The sequence below is a fragment of the Clarias gariepinus genome, chromosome 21 (assembly GCF_024256425.1).
Source record: "Clarias gariepinus isolate MV-2021 ecotype Netherlands chromosome 21, CGAR_prim_01v2, whole genome shotgun sequence".
Taxonomy (NCBI): Eukaryota; Metazoa; Chordata; class Actinopteri; order Siluriformes; family Clariidae; genus Clarias; species Clarias gariepinus.
Window position 1 is genome coordinate 9,848,632 of NC_071120.1, and position 21,883 is coordinate 9,870,514.

The 21,883-nt window shown below is 37.2% G+C and overlaps 1 protein-coding gene across 1 annotated transcript; it reads left to right on the top strand.

Annotated features, from left to right (window-relative positions):
- The first annotated feature begins 5,278 nt into the window (after positions 1 to 5,278).
- tmc2b (transmembrane channel-like 2b) lies at positions 5,279 to 21,092 on the top strand. The gene is made up of 20 exons (XM_053481338.1): positions 5,279 to 5,321; positions 5,476 to 5,511; positions 6,506 to 6,890; positions 7,591 to 7,734; positions 9,418 to 9,508; positions 9,600 to 9,681; positions 9,798 to 9,904; positions 10,375 to 10,473; positions 10,562 to 10,704; positions 10,844 to 10,991; positions 12,137 to 12,331; positions 12,641 to 12,820; positions 12,910 to 13,071; positions 13,207 to 13,335; positions 15,399 to 15,466; positions 15,558 to 15,797; positions 16,588 to 16,710; positions 16,941 to 17,019; positions 17,614 to 17,737; positions 20,908 to 21,092. Exons 1-20 carry the CDS (start codon positions 5,279 to 5,281, stop codon positions 21,090 to 21,092), a joined length of 2,763 nt encoding a protein of 920 aa, XP_053337313.1.
- Positions 21,093 to 21,883: the final 791 nt, after the last annotated feature.

Consider the following 21,883-nt stretch of genomic DNA (forward strand, 5'->3'; position numbering starts at 1 on the left):
GGCACCAGTGACCCGGCAGTGTGCCAAGCAAAAGCAGATGAAGGAGATGAAGAAACTTTAGTGATAGCGAAGGGTTTTTTTTTTTTTTGTGTGTGTAGGAAGAAAGTATCTGCAGAACAGAATTTTCATGAGCACACTGTTCTGAATAAAGTAATTTCAAATAAATTGCCATGCAAGACTTCCTGGAATCTTTAAACACATTTTCACAAGTGTTCAGCATTATTTTAATGCGATTAAAGTGTAATATTGAAAACATTCATCACACTTTTGGTTACTCTGCTGTTTTACCTCTATAACAAACGGATACGTTTTCTCTAAAAAAAACCTGATCTTTTATTTATATTTCTTTTTTGTGGTTATGGACCGAGTAGCTCAGCTGTGAGTGACAGATTGAGGTCTCGACTTACCTTTACACTCCATGCCTCATTGTCTCCACATCGTTAGTCAAGTTTCACCTGTCTGATCTCAGCCGTGACTAGACCTGAATACTAGCAGCTGCGTTATATTAAAAAATATATATTTCTGACTGTTAGGAAGCTGCACGATCAAATAAATAAAAATATGTTCACAATATATTATGGTGTTGGTTTGTATGTGAAAGTTGCTGATGATGAGGACTGTAAATAAGGGACATTGTCACAAAGCAGCTTTACTTTTAGGGACGATAAAAACACTGTTCCCAAGGATTTGCTTTTTTTTTTTTTTTTTAAAGATTTATGCTGTCTGTGGCTACCTATGAATTTATCTACTGAATATTAACATATTATATATATATTCCGTATTCTATCTATATTAAGTAATTTTTCAGTAGATTAGATGATAAGTACTGCGTTTTTTGGTAAAATATCTCAATTGGATTTTTTAATAAAGGACCACAACTAAAACATCATACTTACAGTAGACATTTAAATTCAATGAAAGGATTAAATCTTCCAACAAGTCTTAAATTTACAGTTAAATACACCTAGGTTCCTGAATGAATATTTCAAGTGGTCCAGTGTAATAAGCATATCCAGTTTCCAGCTCTGGTAAAGTTTATTTGAGGTATAGCGAGCGAGAGAGCAGTCTGAATGCCTGAAACCAAATGAACCCGAGGAGCATTGTGCGTATTGTTTTCATGCTTTTCAAATATACACTGCTGGAGTTTCAGATGCCCCCTCGCTGTATTCTCTAATCTACTGTTATCTCTGCTGGTGTACTGTGTCCCAGAGATGGATCCTTTTCCCAGCACAGATATACAGTATGTGCTTCGTGAATTACCTGATTTTCTTGGATATACCATTTGCCCTTACATCATGTACAGTACTGATTATCCAGTGTGTGTGTGTGTGTGTGTGTGTGTGTATGTGTGGTTTTTAATTAGTCCTTTGGTAATCACATGGTTTCATCAAATTTAAAATAGTTGAAAAGCGCTAAAAAAACCCCAATGGACTTTCAATATATGATTTACAAAAATTTCCCGTCATATAATCTGTATTGAAGTTATAAACAAAGGCGTTGGATTTAGACAAGAATCAATTTGCAATGTAAAAGCATGACTAAACTACTGAGCAAAAAAACCTACAAACCATTACACTTTAATAAATAATTTCATCCGTGATAAAAAGTGATGCCACTTATCTGCTAAAATACTGTATATCTTAAGGCATTTATTGACTTCCAAAGTGACATAATAAATATTCAGTGAATTTATTCAATTTTCCACATTCGACTGTTAGTGGGAACATAATTTCTATGACCATTGTCCTGATTTAGAACATTTCAACATGATAAAACTATCATGTGTCCAAGTCTGTTATTACTCTTATTCATGTCACATGACCACATATCAGCTATGTATCCACTCTAGGACCCCATAAAGTGAACATAGATTTTCATACGATGTGATCCTAGATCGTATGATCGTATGGTTGATGACTTGAAAATTATACTGACTGTCATTTGCAATGACTAATTATGAAAATCATGGAAAGATATCATTTGCATTATAATTTGGAACATGGTGTAGAGTCAGAGACAAGTCACTTATGAATGTAAACCATCATGACATGCAAATCCGATCTGGCCAAAAAATTTGAAATGAGCAATGTGGCTTGTAATAGGAATGCAGCCCAAGAGATCCAATCTGAAAAACAGATGTGTGCTAAAAACAGACTGTCACATTGGGGTAAAAAAAAAAAAAAAACTGTATGGTTGATGGATAAATCATGAAGAATCAAGGAAATGAAACTTCCTGTATCAAAAATTATTGTTAACTTATTGATGATCCAAAGCTCAAGTCACTTCAGCAGGCTTGACAATTGTATTGCACTTCTCATTGGGATCTCTGGGATTGTGAGTCTTCAAAAGCTCCAACACATTGAAAACAGTGCTGCCAGGATCCTGTATGTGCACATCACTCCAATCCTCCGGACATGCCACTGACTCCCATCCATCTCTTTATTAAATATATAAACTCTATGAAAATCTATGTTCACTATGTTCTGGCTACTTACCCACCAGTGCATCCATGGAAATGCCCCATACTATCTCAAAGAACTCCTTACTCCACAACCTACAAGGCATCTTTTCTCCATAAATACCTACAGTAAATACCAAAAAACAGTTAAAGACTTTTGTTCAGGAAAGCATATTAATGGGGACACTCATTCCCCGGATCATTACTCCTTTATTCTTGCTTTGATTTGTCCACAAATGTAAAGTGATTTATAAATAAAATGTGTTATTATTATTATTATTATTATTATTATTATTATTATTATTATTATTATTACTACTACTACATGAAAAGATATGGTACCTTAACTCTATGACACAACTGTCAACTGAAAGATTGATTGGTCAGGTAGAAAACATCAGTGGGCACATTGCTGATCATGTTGAGGGACATGCTGTCATGCTATCATGCTGAATACTTTGAAATCACTGGTGCTGCTAAATAGCATTGTGCTGCTTCTTCATGGTCTTCCAGATATTATAAAATGCAGTCCTTTACACTAGTTTGACCCAGGACATAAATACATTATACACAGCTTCTCATACATGAAAAATGTATCTATCCTCTAGATTGTTTTTCCACCTTCTACACACTAAAATTCTGCTGTACAAATCTGTACAGATACTAAAATCTGAAAAATATCAATACAGTTTATACTCTAATGTGTTTACTATGTATGAAAGGTGTCTCCTTAACTTCTTCTCCTCCGGAGCATTACGTAGAGGTGTACCACCCCAGGAAATCTGTCCTGCTCCTATCTGGGCATCACCACAGGAGATTACAGGTGTATAGAATCAAGAACCTAGGTAAGCAGACCACTTCTACAAACATTCTCAGGAGCTTAATGAATTCCAGCATGGTACTGTGATAGGATGCCACCTGTGCAATAAGTCAAGTTGTGCAATTTCCTTGCTACTGAATATTCCTCAGAAAATTGGTAATGGTATTATGACAAAGTAAAAGTGATTAGGAACAACATCAACTCAACTACAAAGTAGTAGGCCACGTAAAATCATTGAGCAGGGTCAGTGGATGCTGAGACACATAGTGCACAGAGGTTGCTATTTTTCTGCAGAGTCAATAGCTACAGAACCTCCAAACTTTATGTGGCCTTCAGATTAGCTCAAAAACAGAGTGTAGAGAGCTTTATGGGATGGGTTTCCATGGCTGAACAGCTGCATCCAAGTCTTACATTAAGTGCAATGCAAAGCATCGGATACAATGATGTAAAGCACGCCATTACTAGACTCTAGAGCAGTGAAGACATGTTCCTTGGAGTGAAGAATTATGTTTCTTTGTCTTTGAATTTGGCAACCCAATGGATGAGTCTAGGTTTGGCGGTTGACAGAAGAACGGTACTTGTCTGATTGCATTGTCAAGTTTGGTGCAGGAGGGATTATGATGGGGGGTTGTTTTTTTAGGAGTTGTGCTCGACCCCTTAGTTCTAGTCAAAGGAACTCTTAATGCTTCAACATATAAAACCATTTTGGACGATTGCATGCCCCTAACTTTGTGGGAACAGTTTGGCCCCCTCCTGCTCCAACATGACTGTGCACCAGTGCACAAAATAAGGTCCATAAAGACATGGCTGAGTTTGGTGTGAAATAACTTGACTGGCCTGCACAGAGTCCTGACCTCAACCCAATAGTAGACCTTTGGGATGAATTAGAGCAGAGATTGTGAGCCAGGCCAACTCGTCCAACATCAGAATCTGACCTCCCAAATGTGCTCCCATAAAATTTTTTTTTCCATAAACACACTCCTAAACCTTGTAGAAAGCCTTTTAATAAGAGTTTGCTGTTATAGCTGCAAGGTGAAGTGCAAATAACACATTAAAACCTATGGATTAAGAATTGGATGCCATTCAAGTTCAGATGCATGTGTAGGCATTTACGTAGAGATCCCTGAATTCTCTGTTAAGAGTACAACACATCATAGAAACTGCATTAGAAAAGACACAAAAGTCTCTATGAGTTAAAAAATAAAAAAGTCTGGACAAAATGAGCACATGAGGGACAGCTAAACAGAGCCATAATTCTGGGAAGGAGAAGGTTTTAATGGCCGTACTGGTTGTGCCTTGGTGTCCAATTGCCACTTGAATTATTCATAAGGCCAAGCTATGTCCACATAATCAGACATGTGTTTGACTAATTAAACAGACATAAAAAGCTAATTCCTTTACAGGTCATAAATACAAACTGTAGAGTAGATTTTTCTTTTTTTAATATACATGAATTAAAATAAACCCATGCCCCATCAAACCTTAATTTTTTTTGTTAAGACTTCTGTTATTCTGCTTTCTTTAGATTTTTACCCCAGATTTTTTATTCAAGTGAAATAACTGATGGAAATATTTTAAATATATTCAAAGAATAATAATGTCAGAAAAAAATTCCATATTTTAATAAGATTGTCTATGATTCTATGGTACACCGTATTTTCAGTGTTATCTACAGTCTGATTAGCTTGGAGGTCTTACGTGGTTCGTAATCGAAGATGTTGTTGCATGCAGGTTAAGACCAGGTCATTTTACGCTGTCTTTTGTCCATTCTCCTCTTGAGATTTCTCGTCTGGCCACTAGGCTTTTTGCTGCCAATTTCCGGAGAGATATCGTTTGCAGTATCCAAGGGGACATCTGATGCTCGGGCTTTGGAGAGATGCACCTGCCACACATTGAGAGCTGAATGCCACTCAACTGTGTCCTCTGTGTCACATGCCTTCACCAGCAGAAAACTGCAGACGCAAGAATGACCGGATATTGAAATCACACGACGTTGAAAAATGCCACGCCAAAAAACAGGCATTACTGCGAATCTGGAAGACGGTGAGAGTAACAATAGATTATTGATCCATTGTTTTGTAATTTTTTCAATACAGGTTTTACTTAGTTATTTACTTGGCAATATGTGAATGCTTTAGATTTGAATTGCTTATTAATATATGTCATTTTGTTGCCTGTTTGTGTTTGTGTGTTACAGTTGGAATTGAGATAGATGCTGAGTTAGACAGTGATGGTAAGTTATGTATAGCAGAATGTATAAATGTATAGGTGTTTACTTTATTTCCAAGCAGATACTTAATTTCTATGTTTAAAGTATGCATATAAAACACAAAGAGGTCCATAAGTCTGAAAGTACTACTAAAATGAATTTTAGAAATATTTATAGATTTCAGAGTTTCTTAGTATTAAGTTTGTAGTATTTTACCTCTTTCCCCCATTGAGCTGACACAGACTTTGAGAGTGTGTGTAAAACCTGATAATCCATGTTAGATCGGTCTATCAGAGAGTCATCTAAACAAAATGGAAAATCTCCCCCCCTTTTTTTTCACAATGTGGTTCAGTGCGGTTCAAATCACACATTTGCTTACATTTAAATGAGAAATAGCACATTTTAATATACTAAATACTTAATATGTTTTCCATTTCTGCTTATATTCATTTATAAGACTTAATTAAGGTAGACTCCATTGGACTTCATCATTTACTTTTAAACACTGAACATATTTTATTTATCCCCCCATTGTTTAAATGTATTAATTATTTAGGATTTCGAAAAAAAGGTTTGGTTTTGGAATTCATACAGAACAGACATTTTCTTGTTTATATATGAGTGGAAATAGAATAAATGTGTTTAATGTCTAATTTCGTGCAAGCATCTTCAATCATTTTTTATGAAGGGTGACAATTATTATAGGAACACTGTTTCTATAATAAATTTACATTTATACTTAATACATATAATTAATACATTTAACAAAACCTCTTTTAATAATAAAAGTCTGACAATGCTTGCCATTTTTATATAATCAGTATATTATTTATGGTCCTTATACACAAATTATTGTCTCTACTGCATTTAGGAAGGGGAACATTTTTGGAAAAGATAGTTTAATAGAATTATTTTAAATATTTTACATTCTTTTTTTTACATTTATATGTATTACATAAGTAAATTATTGTATAAACAATATGAAACAGTACAGTGCCATGTCTCACCTGTTCCTCAGACGACATCAGGAGACCAAGAAGTGCAGGAAGACCCAGAGCTGCTGCTCGCAGAGTGAAAGCAAAAACAGCAGCTAGTGATGATGAAGAGGAGGAGGAAGATGAAACTCCTCGCCAAAGACGAGGCAGAAGAAGGAGAAATGACAATCTTGAAGACAACAATAGTGAGAAACCACGTGGGCGGAGAAAGGCTACCAACAGAAAGAAGACCAATGCTGCAGCCCAGGATTCTGATGTGGACAGTGAAGAGGACAAAGGGAGCAAGAAGAAGAATGGAAAAGGAGCAAGCAAAAAGGAAAAAGAGGAAGAGAACAATAAGGAGAAAACTGGAAAAGGAAAAGCTGGGAAAGAAAAGGGCGATAAAAAGAAAAAAGGAGAAGGTAGCAGGTAGAGTATGGCTAGAATTTGTCTTCTAACTTTGAAGCTACATATTACACTTCTTTTAGAACAAGATTTTGGAAGTTTTCAAAATGTTTCTGTTAATGTTCCATCTGAAATACTAACATGCCTGAAATTCCTTCCTTTTCTCTCATTTGTCAAAGTCAGCATTTAACTGTTTGTTGCTTGCAATAAACTGCACCAGACCAGCCCTCTGCGGTGCATTTCCCTAGCCAATTAGAACTTAAAGCCTGGAATAAGGAACAAAAGTGAATGAAAAACAAAATAAAAAATAGCTTAGTATAAACAATCTATAGTCCTTTGGTAATGGGAAAATTATACAATCGTATATTCCAATATATCAAAATTGAAAGGAAACAATGACAATAAGGTTAAAAGTGGACATTGCCTCTCATTGTGAAATGGCTTTTTAACCCTCTCCAGACTGATACATGTCAATTAATTAATTAATGAATTAATTAATTGATTAAACCAACAATGTGACTCAACCTTTAGTGTGACAAATTTATCTAAGGTTTTGCATGCTTCTTTCGTTCTTCTTGCTTTATACTTTTAAAAACTATTATTTTAGACTACCAACCTAAAATTTGTATCACAGTCGATTTTTACAAGCTGCACTGTTTAAGAGATTAAAAATGAGTGGAAATTAGTCATCCTTATTGTGATATCTGATGTTCCTCTCTGGTAGCTCATCTGGGAGTGAATCTGATGCTGAGTCCCTGTCAGAGGGTGAAATGGCTCGGCTAAAAGAGGAGGTCGAAGAAAAGAAGAAACTTATTGCTACACTTCGAAACAAACCATGGCGGATGAAAAGAAGACTCCTGATTTTGAAGTAACGTAGCTTTCCTTGTAACACTAAGTTTCATGGATGCTTTTGTGCCACTTCTGGTTCCGATTTCTTTTGCTTGCATTCAGATTCGAGGGCTTTACCACAGCCTTACCTTCCCTTGGCTTTTCATGTACTATAATCAAATTATTAAAAAAAAAAAAATAATAATAATAATAATAATAATAATTATTATTATTATTTGGTTGTAGACTGACCACGCACACCCTGCTATACCTTTAACAGAAAAAAAAATCTGATATGAATTTAACATATTTGACCTTGCATCAGAAATGCATCAGCTGTTTTGTTGGGATTTTCTGTATAAACTATAACTTATCAGATATATCTTGCAAAAATCACCAAAATGTAAAAATAATGAAAAAAAATTAAAATAAAAAAAACTAGAAATAGTAAATAAATAAAACTGTCTAAACAAGTTTGATAAATCGCCCTTGGATCCTTGGCCTTGTGGTGAACCTTTACCTCAGACTGCTCCAGGCAATCTCCAGTCAGAATAGATGATGAGAGTTTAGACAAGTTCAGAGGTAGTAGAATCAAACACTGTCCAAGAGAACACTGATAGCCTGTGCTGGCAGCTGGGCTTCAGTGGTTTGTATTTCGCCTGAGTACCTGAGTTGTAGAGACACGGATCCTAAGACAAAAAGGGTGGCAATGGTGCAAGGGAGTGTTTTAATTGACCTGGAACCTAAAAGGAACTGGTTTGGTTGGATGAAATTGCAGTTCGGGTAGTTTTATTAAGTCTTTTCAGAATAACTGTTTCAAAACCTGGCACAAGTAAACTTAGATTATTATCTATCTGGACCCACGTGCCAGAAATGTATATTGTTATACAGCAAGATGTCAAGTTTCCATCATGAGAATTTAAGTGAATAGTGGTTATTACACTCTTCACATACAGTACACAGTACATATTTGCTTTATTCTACTAGCATGCCTGTTCTGCTACCATACATCTTTATAACTTTTAGTTAAGGCTATTAGCCATATCAGCTTTAGTTCAACACTTTATTGCTAAATTTGTTGTATTGTTTTTGTTTTGTTGTGTTATTAATGTCCCTTGTCATGATCGCAACATATCCTTAATCCAGGAGGTAATTAATTCGCCAATGTGTTGGGTTACATTGGAAACCAGTAGTGGGTGGAATGTGATATTCGTGAAAAGGTGTCAACATCTGTGTTTACTCCAAAGGGATTGTGAATTGGTCCACTAATTGCATGTAATGATGCCGTGTGCTACTGTATATCTTACCTTGTAATAACTTATCTTACAAGGCTTAAAACTAAGCCTTGTTGGTCAGATTCAAACAAGTACTAGAAAAGATCAAGATTTCTAATGAGTTTTTCTACATTTTATACAAGATTTTAGATCAAGTGGTCAAGGTGATGGACTGCTAAGGTTAAAGTTGACCTGCATTTTCCAGAAGGTGGCTCGATCAGTTAAGGCTCTGGGTCACTGATTTGAAGGTCCTGGCACCGCCAAGCTGCCACAGTAGAGCCCTTGAGCAAGGCCCATAACCCTATTTGCTCCAGGGGTGCTGTATTCGGGCTCACGCCAGCTTCTTCACTGGGATATGCATAAAGATTATTTTACTGTGCTGTAAGGTACATGTGACAAATAATTGAATTTTAACTATCTTGTTTGTCTTTTTGTCTAAATGGTTTTAGGGAAGCACAAGAGTTTGTAGAGAAGTTTGAAGGTGCTTTGGGTAAAGGGAAAGGACGGAAACTCTACGCCTTTAAAGTCATGATGACCAAGGTATATCATTGTTTTTATCAGAGGTATATTTTTGTCTCTATTATGTCAGAATACGTTACAATTATATTTCTACTTTTTTTCTATTTCTCAGAAATTGATCAAATTCAATCGTGACTTCGATAACTTTAAGACAGCATGCATTCCATGGGAGAGGAAAATCAAAGAAGTAGAAAGTTGGGTTTGGTTTTTTTACATTAATACTCAATTCAATTTGCTGGCATGTTTCTACTGTAGATTTCCTGCTTGTTCCAGGTTACCCGACTTTGTCTCTTTTTTTTTTTTCTCCAAGGTCACTTTGGGTCATCTGTAGCCTCCTACTTCATCTTCCTCAGGTGGATGTATGGCCTTAACCTTGTCCTTTTTGGACTTATGTTTGGGCTTGTTGTCATCCCAGAGGTAAATTTGCAATTTAAAATATTTTTGGGGAAAGATTTAGTTAGGTTTGATTTGTCCAAATAGCACTGCTACCTATATTAAATTAGATGTAATTTTTTTAATTTACTTAGCAAAAAGTGTGAAGTTGTTGGCAAGCTTGTGTCCTTTACCTCCTACATTTTTTCAGTGATTCATCCCAACCTAAATATTATTGAGTACCTCTATGAATGATTAAGTTACAACAGTACAGCCAATATAAAATGCATTTAGCTACAATAGGGTGGGTGTTGGACTGGACCTGCTGGTGGGTCCTTAAATTTAACTGGGAACTCGGACATGACAAATGGAATATAAATACCGTTAACAACTCAGGGGATCACCCTGAACAGTTTAAACAGATATTACTACCCTGTTGATTGTATTCCTACTCTTTCAGACAGATTTGGTGTTTGAAGTAATCTATAAAGTCACATCTCGCTCTCTTTCTGGAGGTCCTGATGGGTTTGCCGTATGGCTCCATCCCCAGGAAAACAGTGCCCAGAGAGGAGCAGGATACCGCTATGGACTTCTCGGTTCTTTTTGAGTTTGGAGTAAGGAACAGACTATTAAGAAAATGACAATACATTACAATAAAATACTGGTTGAAAATACATCAATCTTTCTTCTTTTTCTTTAAAGGGTTACTGCAGGTACTCCGTTCTATTTTATGGCTACTATAATAACCAGAATACTATTGGACTCCTTAAGTTTCGTCTACCCTTGTCCTATTTCCTAGTTGGAATAGGAATATTTGGCTACAGCCTGATGGTGGTGATAAGGACGTAAGTTTTTCTTTTCTAAGCAGTATTCACCTTGCTGTGTTGAAGGAGAAGACGGGATCATGTTTACTGTAATGCAGCGATTCTGAATCATAATAAAAACTCACCTGTAGTGACTGACAAGTATGTAATTTTTTTAAAGGATGGCAAGAAATGCCAATGAAGGAGGTGATGGAGGAGAGGAAAGTGACTTTGTGTTTTGCTGGAAACTCTTCACTAGTTGGGATTACCTCATTGGAAACCCAGAGACAGCTGACAATAAATATGCTTCTATAACAACTAGCTTCAAGGTCAGGCTGAACTTCATACCCATTTCTTAAACAGCTATTTAAACGCATGATAAATAATCATATGGTACTGTGACATGTAGCATGGCAAAGGTGGTACAGTGGCATAGTGGCAAGCATTGTGACCTGACATCTCCATGGTCTCCATGGGTTCGGGTCCTGGCTTTGGGTCTGTTTGCATAGATTTCGCATGTTCTTCCCATGCCTGGGTACTCTGGGTTCCTCGCACAGTCCAAAGTCATGCTAAGTAGACTAGTTGGCGTTTTTTATATGGCATTAGCATAGTTGTTATTATTATTACTATTATTTGATAAGCTTTATAAGCTTGTGGGCTTACTTTAAAACAAAATCTGAATTACTGGTTAAATACATTGGTGTAACTTCTGCATGTAAATTTTTAATCTTGATGATTTTCATAATCTTAGTTTAAACATAAGGATCAATAGTTTTAGACACAAACTTACAGTAAACTTAGTGATACAGAACTTTGACACATACTGTGAATTTCCTGTTCATTTTTGAGGCCTTTGCTCCACTTCAAAAATCTAAGTTGCATTGACTCAAGGTAAATGCATGTCTATAAAATTGGTGTTGAAAATAAATGTGCTAATACATCCCGGCACTTAATACACTATACACCATACTGTAAGTATGTTGACACCCTTCCCAAACTGTTTTCACAAACTTGAAAGCGCACAATAGCACAATATCGAATGTCTTCATATGCCAGAGCATTATAATTTCCCGTTTCTGGAACTAAGAGGTCCTAACCAGTTCCAGGATGAAAATGCACCTGTGCACATAGCAAGCTTGGGAAGAAATTGTTAGCCTAGGTTGTTTGCCAAGGCACTGAACTTAACTTGATCTTGAATGCTGACTGCACATTCTTCAATGCACAGTATGACTGACTCCTTTGGTACCTGAGATCTGATAAAAAAAAAAAAAAAACACAGCCATGCAAAATCTAGTGCAAAGCCCTCTGGAAAGATTGAGTGCATTATAACAGCAAGCAGGGGTCTAAATGTGGAATGTGATAGTTAAAAACATCACATTCCAGATTTATACACTATAACATGGTTATTTTGGTCTGCATAGTGTCTGTAGTGTACTTAAACCGTTGACTTGTTCCCTGAACTTTACCCATATAGGAATCTATAGTGGATGAGCAGGAGAATTTAAAGGACGAGAACATTCATTTGAGGAGATTTCTGCGTGTTCTTGCTAACGTACTGATCCTGTGCAGCCTGGGAGGGAGTGGATATCTTATCTACTTTGTGGTGAAAAGATCACAAGATTTTGCTAAACTGGATAGCAATCAACTATCCTGGTACCAAAAAAATGAGGTAAGTGTTACCACCCAGTCTTGAGTTGGACCAGAATACAAGGCAATGTGATGGGAAATGTGTATATGGGTGGCCTGGGTTTGACAAGAGTAAAACACTGACACAGGATTCACAGCTCACATGGTACAGTACTGTATATATTCAAAGCTCACATGGTATACCGTAACCACAAATTGTCACTGTACAATGGGAAACACAAACAAACTCAGGGGGATGACCTGCATCAAGCTGGTGGTGCTGGCTTCTGCTGCAGGTTTACTATATTTTACTAGAATTTTGTTTTATTCCTAATAATGATTTGTCCCTTAGGTGGAGTTCGTAATGTCTCTGTTGGGTTTGGTGTGCCCACCTTTGTTTGAGACCATCGCTGAACTGGAAGATTATCATCCTCGGATTGCCTTGAAGTGGCAGCTGGGCCGCATTTTCGCCCTCTTCCTGGGAAATCTCTACACCTTCCTGTTTGCTCTTATTGATGATGTCAATGAGAAGGTACAGAAATACAACAATGATTTAAACTGTACTAAGGGTATGTTTAAAACCACTTTTTGACCTTAACATTCCCAATGCTTTATTAATAGCTGGAGAAGGAGAAATTGATAAAGAATGAAACCGACTGGGCTTTGAACCAATACTATGCTAACTACACACTGTATCACAACGTGACAGAGAATATTCCTCCACCAGATATTTCACCTGCTGACGTGATCAGGGGTCCTTGCTGGGAGACTGAAGTGGGAATTGTGCGTATTAACAAATCTTGTTTTTAAACAAATTAAATCCTTTAAAACCACATTTTAGATATATTACTGCAAATAATGATTAATGCTTGACATAAGCAGCTATATGTTGAAAATTGTTTTTGTTACCTGCTGTAGGAGTTCGTGAAGCTAACAGTCTCAGATATTCAGGTGACGTACCTGACCATCCTGGTTGGAGACTTCATGAGAGCTTTAATTGTACGTTTCCTCAACTACTGCTGGTGCTGGGACCTTGAGGCTGGATTTGTAAGTTATTATTCAGAATTTTATGATTTTTTTTTTTAGAAGTTACGTTTTACTTAAGAATTCGATGGTATTTTGTCCCATACATTTTTCTGACAAGTGCTCCAGTCCCTGTTGCAGAGAAACCACCCTATAAAAGGATATTACCATCTCCAGGCTTTACTGTAGGAATGGTGTTAGTTGGATATTGAGCTGTATTGGATTCCAAACATATCATTTGGTGTTGTGATAAATTCATTTCAATTTAAAAATTTTACCATCTGCATTTTCGCAAAGCTCAGTCATGACAGCATGTGGCCTTTCTTGAGGAGGGACTTTTTCCTTGCAACCATCCCATATAAGCCAGATTTGTAGAAAATTTGTTATACTGTTGTCATATGCACTCAATGACCACCCTTTGTCATAAATTTCTGTAACTGCTTCAGAGTTGGTGTTTGTCTCTTGGTAGCCCTTTCTGACCAGTTTCCTCCTGGCTCTTTCATCCAGTTTGATGAAACTTGGCGGGGGTTGGAATCTTTTTCCAAATCAGTGATTCAGTTTCTTTTGTATTTTATCTATTTGTATTTTGTAATTTTTCATGTTGGTGTTTTATCTTACTTAGATGTTAAAACTTGGATGTTTTAAAGGAGGGTGATTTTTTTCTATACCCACTATAGGCTATAAGTTATAGCATTTAGCAAAAACCCTTATGCAGAGCAACTTACATTTATATCATTATACATCTGAGCAGTTAAGGGCCTCATTAAAGTGCCCAACAGTGACAGCGTGCTGGTGCTGGGGTTTCACCCATGACTTTCTGAACAGTAGGTTAACATCTTTAGCTACATTCCAAATGATTAAAGATTCTGTTACCTTAAATGGTTCTCTGTGTCTTCAGAGGTATTTATTCCTTCAGGACATTAATTTGGAAAGCACTTTTCTGAATTAAGGAAATATTATGGCTTACATTTACATTATATCATTTGACAGACCTATCCAGAGCGACTTACAGTAAAAAAATAAAAATAAAAAATAAATAAATAAATATATATACATATACTCAGCAAAAAAAGAAAGGTCGTCTGACTTTCAACTGTTTTTACTTTCAGTAAACTTAATGTGTAAATATTTGTATGAACACTAAAAGAGTCAACACCATAAGACATAAACTAAAAATGTTTCCCAATGTGTCCCTGAATGAAGGGAGGCTCAAAATCAAAAGTACCAGTCAGTATATCTGGTGTGGCCACCAGCTGCTTGAAGTACTGCAGTGCATCTCCTCCTCATGGACTGCCTATTGCGGACAGTCTGAGCACTGATGGACGGATTGTGTGTTCCTGGTGTGACTCGGGCAGTTGTTGTGGCCATCCTGTACCTGTCACGCAGGTGTGATATTCGGATGTACCGATCCTGTGAAGGTGTTGTTACACGTGGTCTTCCACTGCGAGGATGATCAGCTGTCCTTCCTGTCTCCCTGTAGCGCTGTCTTAGGCGTCTCACAGTGCGGACATGGCAATTTTTTGCCCTAGCCACATCAGCAGTCCTCATTACAGCTGCTGATGTTTTAGTAGACATGGTGGTGTCTTGATAATGCATTAGATGAGGTACAGTCACTGGTATTGGTAATAAGTAACTTGTGTAGCTCCTGGCCTTGAGACTGAGATTTTCACCATGTTGTAGGGGAAACTAGTTGGAGATGGCACAGAGAAAAGATATCTGCTTTTCTGAACTTGAATACAGTGATTGTTACATATTTTGTTCAAAATTTTCAATAGCATGAAGAATGTTGAAATTTCTAGAACAATTTTTATAGAGTTATTTAAACAGGTTGATCTGTATTCTGCATTGTTGACTTGAGTTTTTGCAAAAATACAACAATAAAACTTATTTATTCATTGCTAACATGACACCCTAAAAGCAACAGGCAGCTTGATAGGTGATACTTAACAACAAGACAAACAGAGACACATGATTCTACTCTGGGCACTTAATTACAGAGAGAGTCTTTTACTATGACTTGGATACTGTAAGCTTAGTACGTTGTTAAAAGCAACTTTAACATTTGTGTATTGTGGTCTTCATTGCAGCCTTCTTATTCAGAGTTCGATATCAGTGGAAATGTTCTTGGGCTAATTTTCAACCAAGGAATGATCTGGTAAGGATGCATTATTTATTCTAAAATTACAAAAACACACAATGAAGAACTAACATATGTGTGTGTGGTTTTTTTTTTTACTTTCTTTTAGGATGGGTGCATTTTATGCACCAGGGCTCGTAGGTATAAACATTCTGCGCCTCGTGACCTCCATGTATTTCCAGTGCTGGGCAGTAATGAGCAGTAACGTCCCTCATGAGAGAGTGTTTAAAGCTTCACGCTCCAACAACTTCTACATGGGCATCCTTTTGCTTGTGCTATTCCTCAGCCTCATGCCTGTGGTCTACACCATGATGACCATGTCTCCTTCTTTTGACTGTGGACCCTTCAGGTTATGCACACATACAGCATACACACTCACTGTTAGATCTTGAACAGGTAATTATTCGTATTCAAAGTATGGAAGGAATTGTATGTAGACATGTTTTAATATTGCCATTAAATCTGAAACCAAAAGTTCCAAAGAAGCACTGGGTACCTTCAGGAGATTTTTATAAACTAGTCACACAAAGGTAGAAGAGTTATAATCCATAACAATACAGGTTTCCCCTTACTTTCCTATACAAATATCATGATAATTATTTAATTGTATACAGTAACATTATGCTTATGTAATGGATGCATAAACTAAATTGCCTAGTTGCCTAAATTGCCTAGTTACAGAATGCATATATATATATATATATATATATATATATATATATATATATATATACTGTATATATATATATATATATATATATATATATATATATATATATATATATATATATATATACTGTATATATATATACTGTATATATATATATATATATATATATATATATATATATATATATATATATATTAAAACTGTTAATTGATAGGTAATAGAGTTTGGATTGCATCTATAGGTCAATAACTGTAAGAACTCAATATTATATACTATATACAGTGTATAATCCCAATAAAAAATTACTGTGATTGCTAAGAAATCATGGCCTTCATGGCTAATCATCATAGTTTTCTGGGGGTCTGTGGAATCCTATGTGTAAATGAAAAGACAATTAAACAAGAAATCAAATAAAATGATATCAGGAGTTTTATGGTTTATTAACATTTTTCTTTTTTCCTCCGAACAGTGGGAGACAGAAGATGTATGATGTGGTAATTGAGACGATCCAGAACCTTCCAACATTTGTGGCCAACATCTTTACCTATGCCTCCAACCCGGGACTCATCATATCTGTCGTACTTCTCATGGTGTGAGTGCTCACCTAAGGGAGGTTACTGAGGTTGGGGTATTGGTTAAGTGGTGATGTGGGTATTTGTATTGTTTAAAGGGAGCAAGCAGTGTATATTAGCTATGAATTCAATCAAATAGTTTTATTCTCTCTAGTCTTGACTTTGTAGATAACTGCTATTCTTGATTTATAAAGACAACTTGCTGAGTTCCTTGTGTGTCATCATCATCTTATGGTGTGTTCTTATGCAGGCTAGCAATCTACTACCTAAATACAGTCTCAAAGGCCTATCAAAAAGCCAACATGGATCTGAAGAGAAAGATACAAATGGTTAGTGCCATTTACAGTATAACAGTAAAGTCGAATGTTACATTCTAATACTTTCCAATAAGGGATTCTGCATTTACTAAACACATAATATAGAATATATAGGTTTAACAAATGTTAGAATATGATTATATCTGGGGGCCTCCGAGTGGCGCAGTGGTAAAGTGCTCGCCCTGTCATCCGGAGATCGCTGGTTCGATCCCGGGGTGATGCTGTTACCTCTCACAGCCGGAGGTCTAGAGAGAGATAATTGGCCGAGCTCTCTCAGGGGGGCGGGATGAGAGGTACTTACAGTAGCATTAATTAATCTCACATTAATCACGGCTCTACAGCCAATCAGGGGCGTCTGTGAGCTTGCGCACGCGGAAGGAGCGGATAAGCGCCTTCCTCCTTCCTCCTAACGGTGTGTGAGCAAACAGTTCGAACTGCTGACGTCACGCGCCGGCTGAATGGTAGTAGTAGCCTTAATGTGGGAGCCCTCTAGTGACCGGAAGGAATTGGCCACGACTAAATTAGGGAGAAAATCTGGAAAAAATCCCCAATAATAATAATAATAATAATAAAAAGAATATGATTATATCTGACTTGTCTTTATAGCAAAGAGATGAGGAGAAGAACAGAAGGAACAACAAAGACAGCACTAATCAGGTGATGAAAGACTTGGAGGATCTTCTTCCCAATAAATCCCTGATACCAACAACACCTGCTAAAGAGGAAGCTGGTTAGTAGTCTCATATTTATTTACTCAATTCAATTCTTTAATTTGATATATATATATTATATATATATATATGTCAGGCAGAAGTTGCAGTATATTATGTAAGTATGAAAGTGTGTGGAAACATGGTGGTATGATGAATTATTATTATTTTTCTATAGCAATAAAGGTGACAAAACCATTCTTCTACTTTCCATCCAATGTCTATTTTCCCGAAGCAGTAAAAAAATTACCGGGTACATTTACATGCCACTGTGTATGTTGTTAAGTATGGGAGCCCAAACTCAGAGGGAAGCGTTTGTTACCTGCCACACTGCCAAGTTTGTTACCACTCAAAACATCATCTTTTTTGTGTGTGGTTTGTGTATTACCACTACGCTTAAAAAACAACAACAACTTTTTAGCACTTTGGCTTAGACGTTTCTTTTTTCTTCTTCGACTTGGCTTCTTTGATTTTCTTAATGGTCGCATGTGGTGTGTCGGTTTCTGGGGTCTTAAGGCCAGGTGTCACTCGTCTGGCCTAATTACTGTCATGGTGGGGTGGAAATCTGTTGTGTAGTTGTCTGTCGATTTGCCTACCACATAGGTAGCCATGTTATAGTACTCCCCCATCTAGGAGCTGTTTCTACAAGGTGGCCCTGGCATACTGCACAAAGGGCAGCCCTTAAATCAAATCACTCAGTATTTGGAATATGATTCAAGATACGAGATTTTTTCTGGTCACTCCAGATTAGCCCCCTTTAGCCAAGGTTGTCTTCACTCTTCTAAGGGCCAATTTTATGGCTAGTCAGGCGATCAGGGAGAAAAGCGCTAGGAGAAATAGGCACAAGTGTGTAGGATCAAGTTGTATGCACTGCGCAGGTCTAATTAGGTCTAATTTTATATAATTTTTAAGTAGCTAGCTGGCCTTTTGCAGGCAGTCAAAGGCCCTGGGGCATAGCAGTCAGGTTATGGCATTCAATCACTGGTAATCACTGCAGGGACAGAGGTTGCCATCTTTCTTCTTCTTGAAGAAGATGCCCGCCCTGACCCAGGGATGGCCCTGATGGCTAACCATGCAGACTTCCCACAGGAATGGGAGTGGGGACACCAGGCCCTTATCCATGAATTTGCCAGCTGTTCCTGAATCAATGAACACTTCCAGCAGGTTGGGTAGGTTACCTCCCAGGCGAGGGAGCATGGAGACACTGAGGAATGGCAGGTGGACAGGTCCACGTCATAGGTAGATGGGTGGGGAGTCATGGTTCATGGCGAAAGGTATGAACTGGAGTGGGAGGCTGAAGGATGAGTGACGCCAGGGCTTCTGTGATGGTAATCTGTCTGATAAACAGTTGGTAAGTGCTCAGATAGTAAGTGCTCCTTGGCTCTGTAATGCCTCCTTCAGGCGATCTGCCTCTGTTGGACCCATTTTTGGCCAGATTATATTTTTAGGGCTCAGAGAGATTGTGATGGATCCAAGTGCATAAAAGGCACACAATAATCTGGCCACAAGGTGTAGTCTGCTCATGGGTTAAATAGGAAGCAGAGCTGATTAAAGTTCGAACACTGGTGTGCAAAGAGCAAAAAGTAGTGAACGAGGAGTTGAAAGCAAAGAGTGTAGTGGATTAAGGAATGGAAGTGTGCAGGTGATCATGGCGGCTGGTAGACAGAGACATTGGCATTTCACAACAATTCATACATGGTGTGCCAGTTTCTAGGGGTTTAAGTGGACTTATGGCCAGGTGTCGCACGTCTGTTCTGATTACTATCATTGTGGGGGTTACCTAGCAACTGTGCCAGGCCGCTGCTCTGCCTGTCTGGAAGTCAGATCTGTATGTGTGTGGAGTTTGCATTTTCCCAGTTTCCTCCAGGTGCTCAGGTTTCCTCCCACAATCTAAATACATACAGATCAGGTTAATTCCACATAGAGAATGGGTAATAATGACTAAAGCTGAGTGAAATATTCCGTTTACATTAGTATTTAGACCCACCAATAAGTACTTGGAAACAAAGTTTTGACACAATTGTTAAAGCTCAACCAAGTGCATAGCCATTTTTAGGTCTCTGCTCCATTTGATTCAGGTCCAGGCCTTGGCTGGGCTACCATAGCTCTTGGTTGCTCTATATATGTCTGCATTCATTATCCCTCTATACAGACAAGTCTACCAGGAGACTCAATTAATTTCAACACTGCAGAAATGTCCTTGTGTCCTTCCCCAGAGCTACTGTATGTATTGACACAATCCTGTCTTGTAGATATACAGATTTCAACCTGATGGATTTGTTTTCGCTCAGACATACAGGTATATCAGTGCATGTCATTTCTAATTACGTCCAATGAAGGCACAAGTGTAGAAGCATGTCAAAGACCACAGATAGGAGTAGGATGCTCCAGAGCTCAGTTGCAAGTGTCATAACAGTGGATCTGAATCCTTATGGTAATGGAGTATTGCAGTGTTTATTCTTATTTTTATGTTTATAAATTAATAAACACTTTAAACACCTGTTTTTACTATCTCTCCTTGTGCGTTGTGCACTCTGACCATGTGTCTAGAACAATGTAAAGAACGAAGAACCATATACCAACTTTTTGCAAATGAATGTTTACAAAAATATATATCACACCCTGTGCAAAGCATGCATTTTTAATCATTTGAAATAAATTAGTGCAGCTAGCAAATTTTGGAAGGCTAGTAGCTATTTGGTATGGCTTACCCATTTTAAATAATGAGTAGCTTGTCGTGCAATTGATTGTCGTGCAATCATGTAATGATGAAACATTCCTTTAAAACAAACAGCTGATTCAGAAAGGTTATCCTAACATATTTATTTCACATTATGATGTTTAATTCTGATGTTTCCAGCCTTCTGTGCAGCAGCTCACAAAACGCTTCCTCAAACACACACTACTGTATATACATGTATGATCACATTTTGCTTGTTGTTATGTTCAGTACACATTGCTTAACCTGCACATTTGGAATCACCCACTTTTTTACAAAATGTATTTTGTACATAATTATATAATTTTATAATATAATTATATATAATAATGTAAATAATTGTTTACATAATTATTGTCCTAATATTAGAAAAAGAAATTGCATACAAAAATGTAACATTAGGATTCATATCAAGGGGTTATTATTTGGCCATGTTCACTTTTATTCATCTCTTTTCCTCCTGAACCTCAGAGAATTCTGCCCGTAAACCCCCTGCTGGTAAATCTCCAAAGGTCACTGAAAAAGCTGGAACAGCCACTAGTGGTAAAGCAGTAAAAATGCAGAAGGATGTCTCACTGGCTGCCGTGAATCCCCGTCAACCTGTAACCCGCTCACCAGCCCCTGGGGGACGTGGAAGAGGACCCCCACCAGTGTGATAATCATAAATCCACAATCATAAAACATTGTAAAGAGATCCCATGGGGAGGTCTTATAGATACAGCAAACATTAGTAAATAGCTAGTAAAGCCCTGAAGTACTTAAATGAATATGAGGTCAGGTGAACTGGAACAACTGTGAGCGCCCCCTGGTGCCGAACGAAGAATAAAACTATTCATTTAGATGTACAGTCTTATCCTCAAAGGGCCAGGTACACTGGAGGAGGAAAGTGAGAGCCGCCTACTTTGATCAACCTATGTAATTGTATACTTGCAATTTAATTATTTTATGCAGGTTTACATTAAGCTGCATGCAAATTTAAATTATGTGAAATAATAATGTAGCCAAACTGGCTTACATTTACATAAGCACATTACTGCCATTTAAAGACAAAAAAGAGCTAATTAGTTTAGTAAGCAATAACAACAAGTCTCTTGAGGTTGTTACTTATTGATGTACAGTAAAGTTGGTGCACCCCTGAAGCTAACAGTCATTTTCATTTTTTCTTCATAGATTACGCTTAAACAGGAATTTACAGCTACCCTGGCCCTTTTTGATAATGCTGGACACCCTGCTTTGTTTTATCTTTCAGTGGTCAACTCAATGCAATGAAAATAATAGTGTCACAAGTTCAGGAAATACCTCAGTGATGGTGCATACCTCCATGTGTTTATCAGAACTTGGATGTATCTTGTTTGTTTTAGTTCAAAGGGAATTTATGTATATACAGTACATATAGATTAAAGGTTCCTAAATTGATACATGTTTGCAATTGATAGCTGTTTTAAGG

Coding starts and splice junctions, on each gene's coding strand:
- tmc2b (XM_053481338.1), top strand. CDS start 5,279: ATGCCACGCCAAAAAACAGGCATTACTGCGAATCTGGAAGACG. Junction 13,336..15,398: donor GGGACCTTGAGGCTGGATTT/GTAAGTTATTAT, acceptor TCTTCATTGCAG/CCTTCTTATTCAGAGTTCGA. Junction 15,467..15,557: donor TTCAACCAAGGAATGATCTG/GTAAGGATGCAT, acceptor ACTTTCTTTTAG/GATGGGTGCATTTTATGCAC.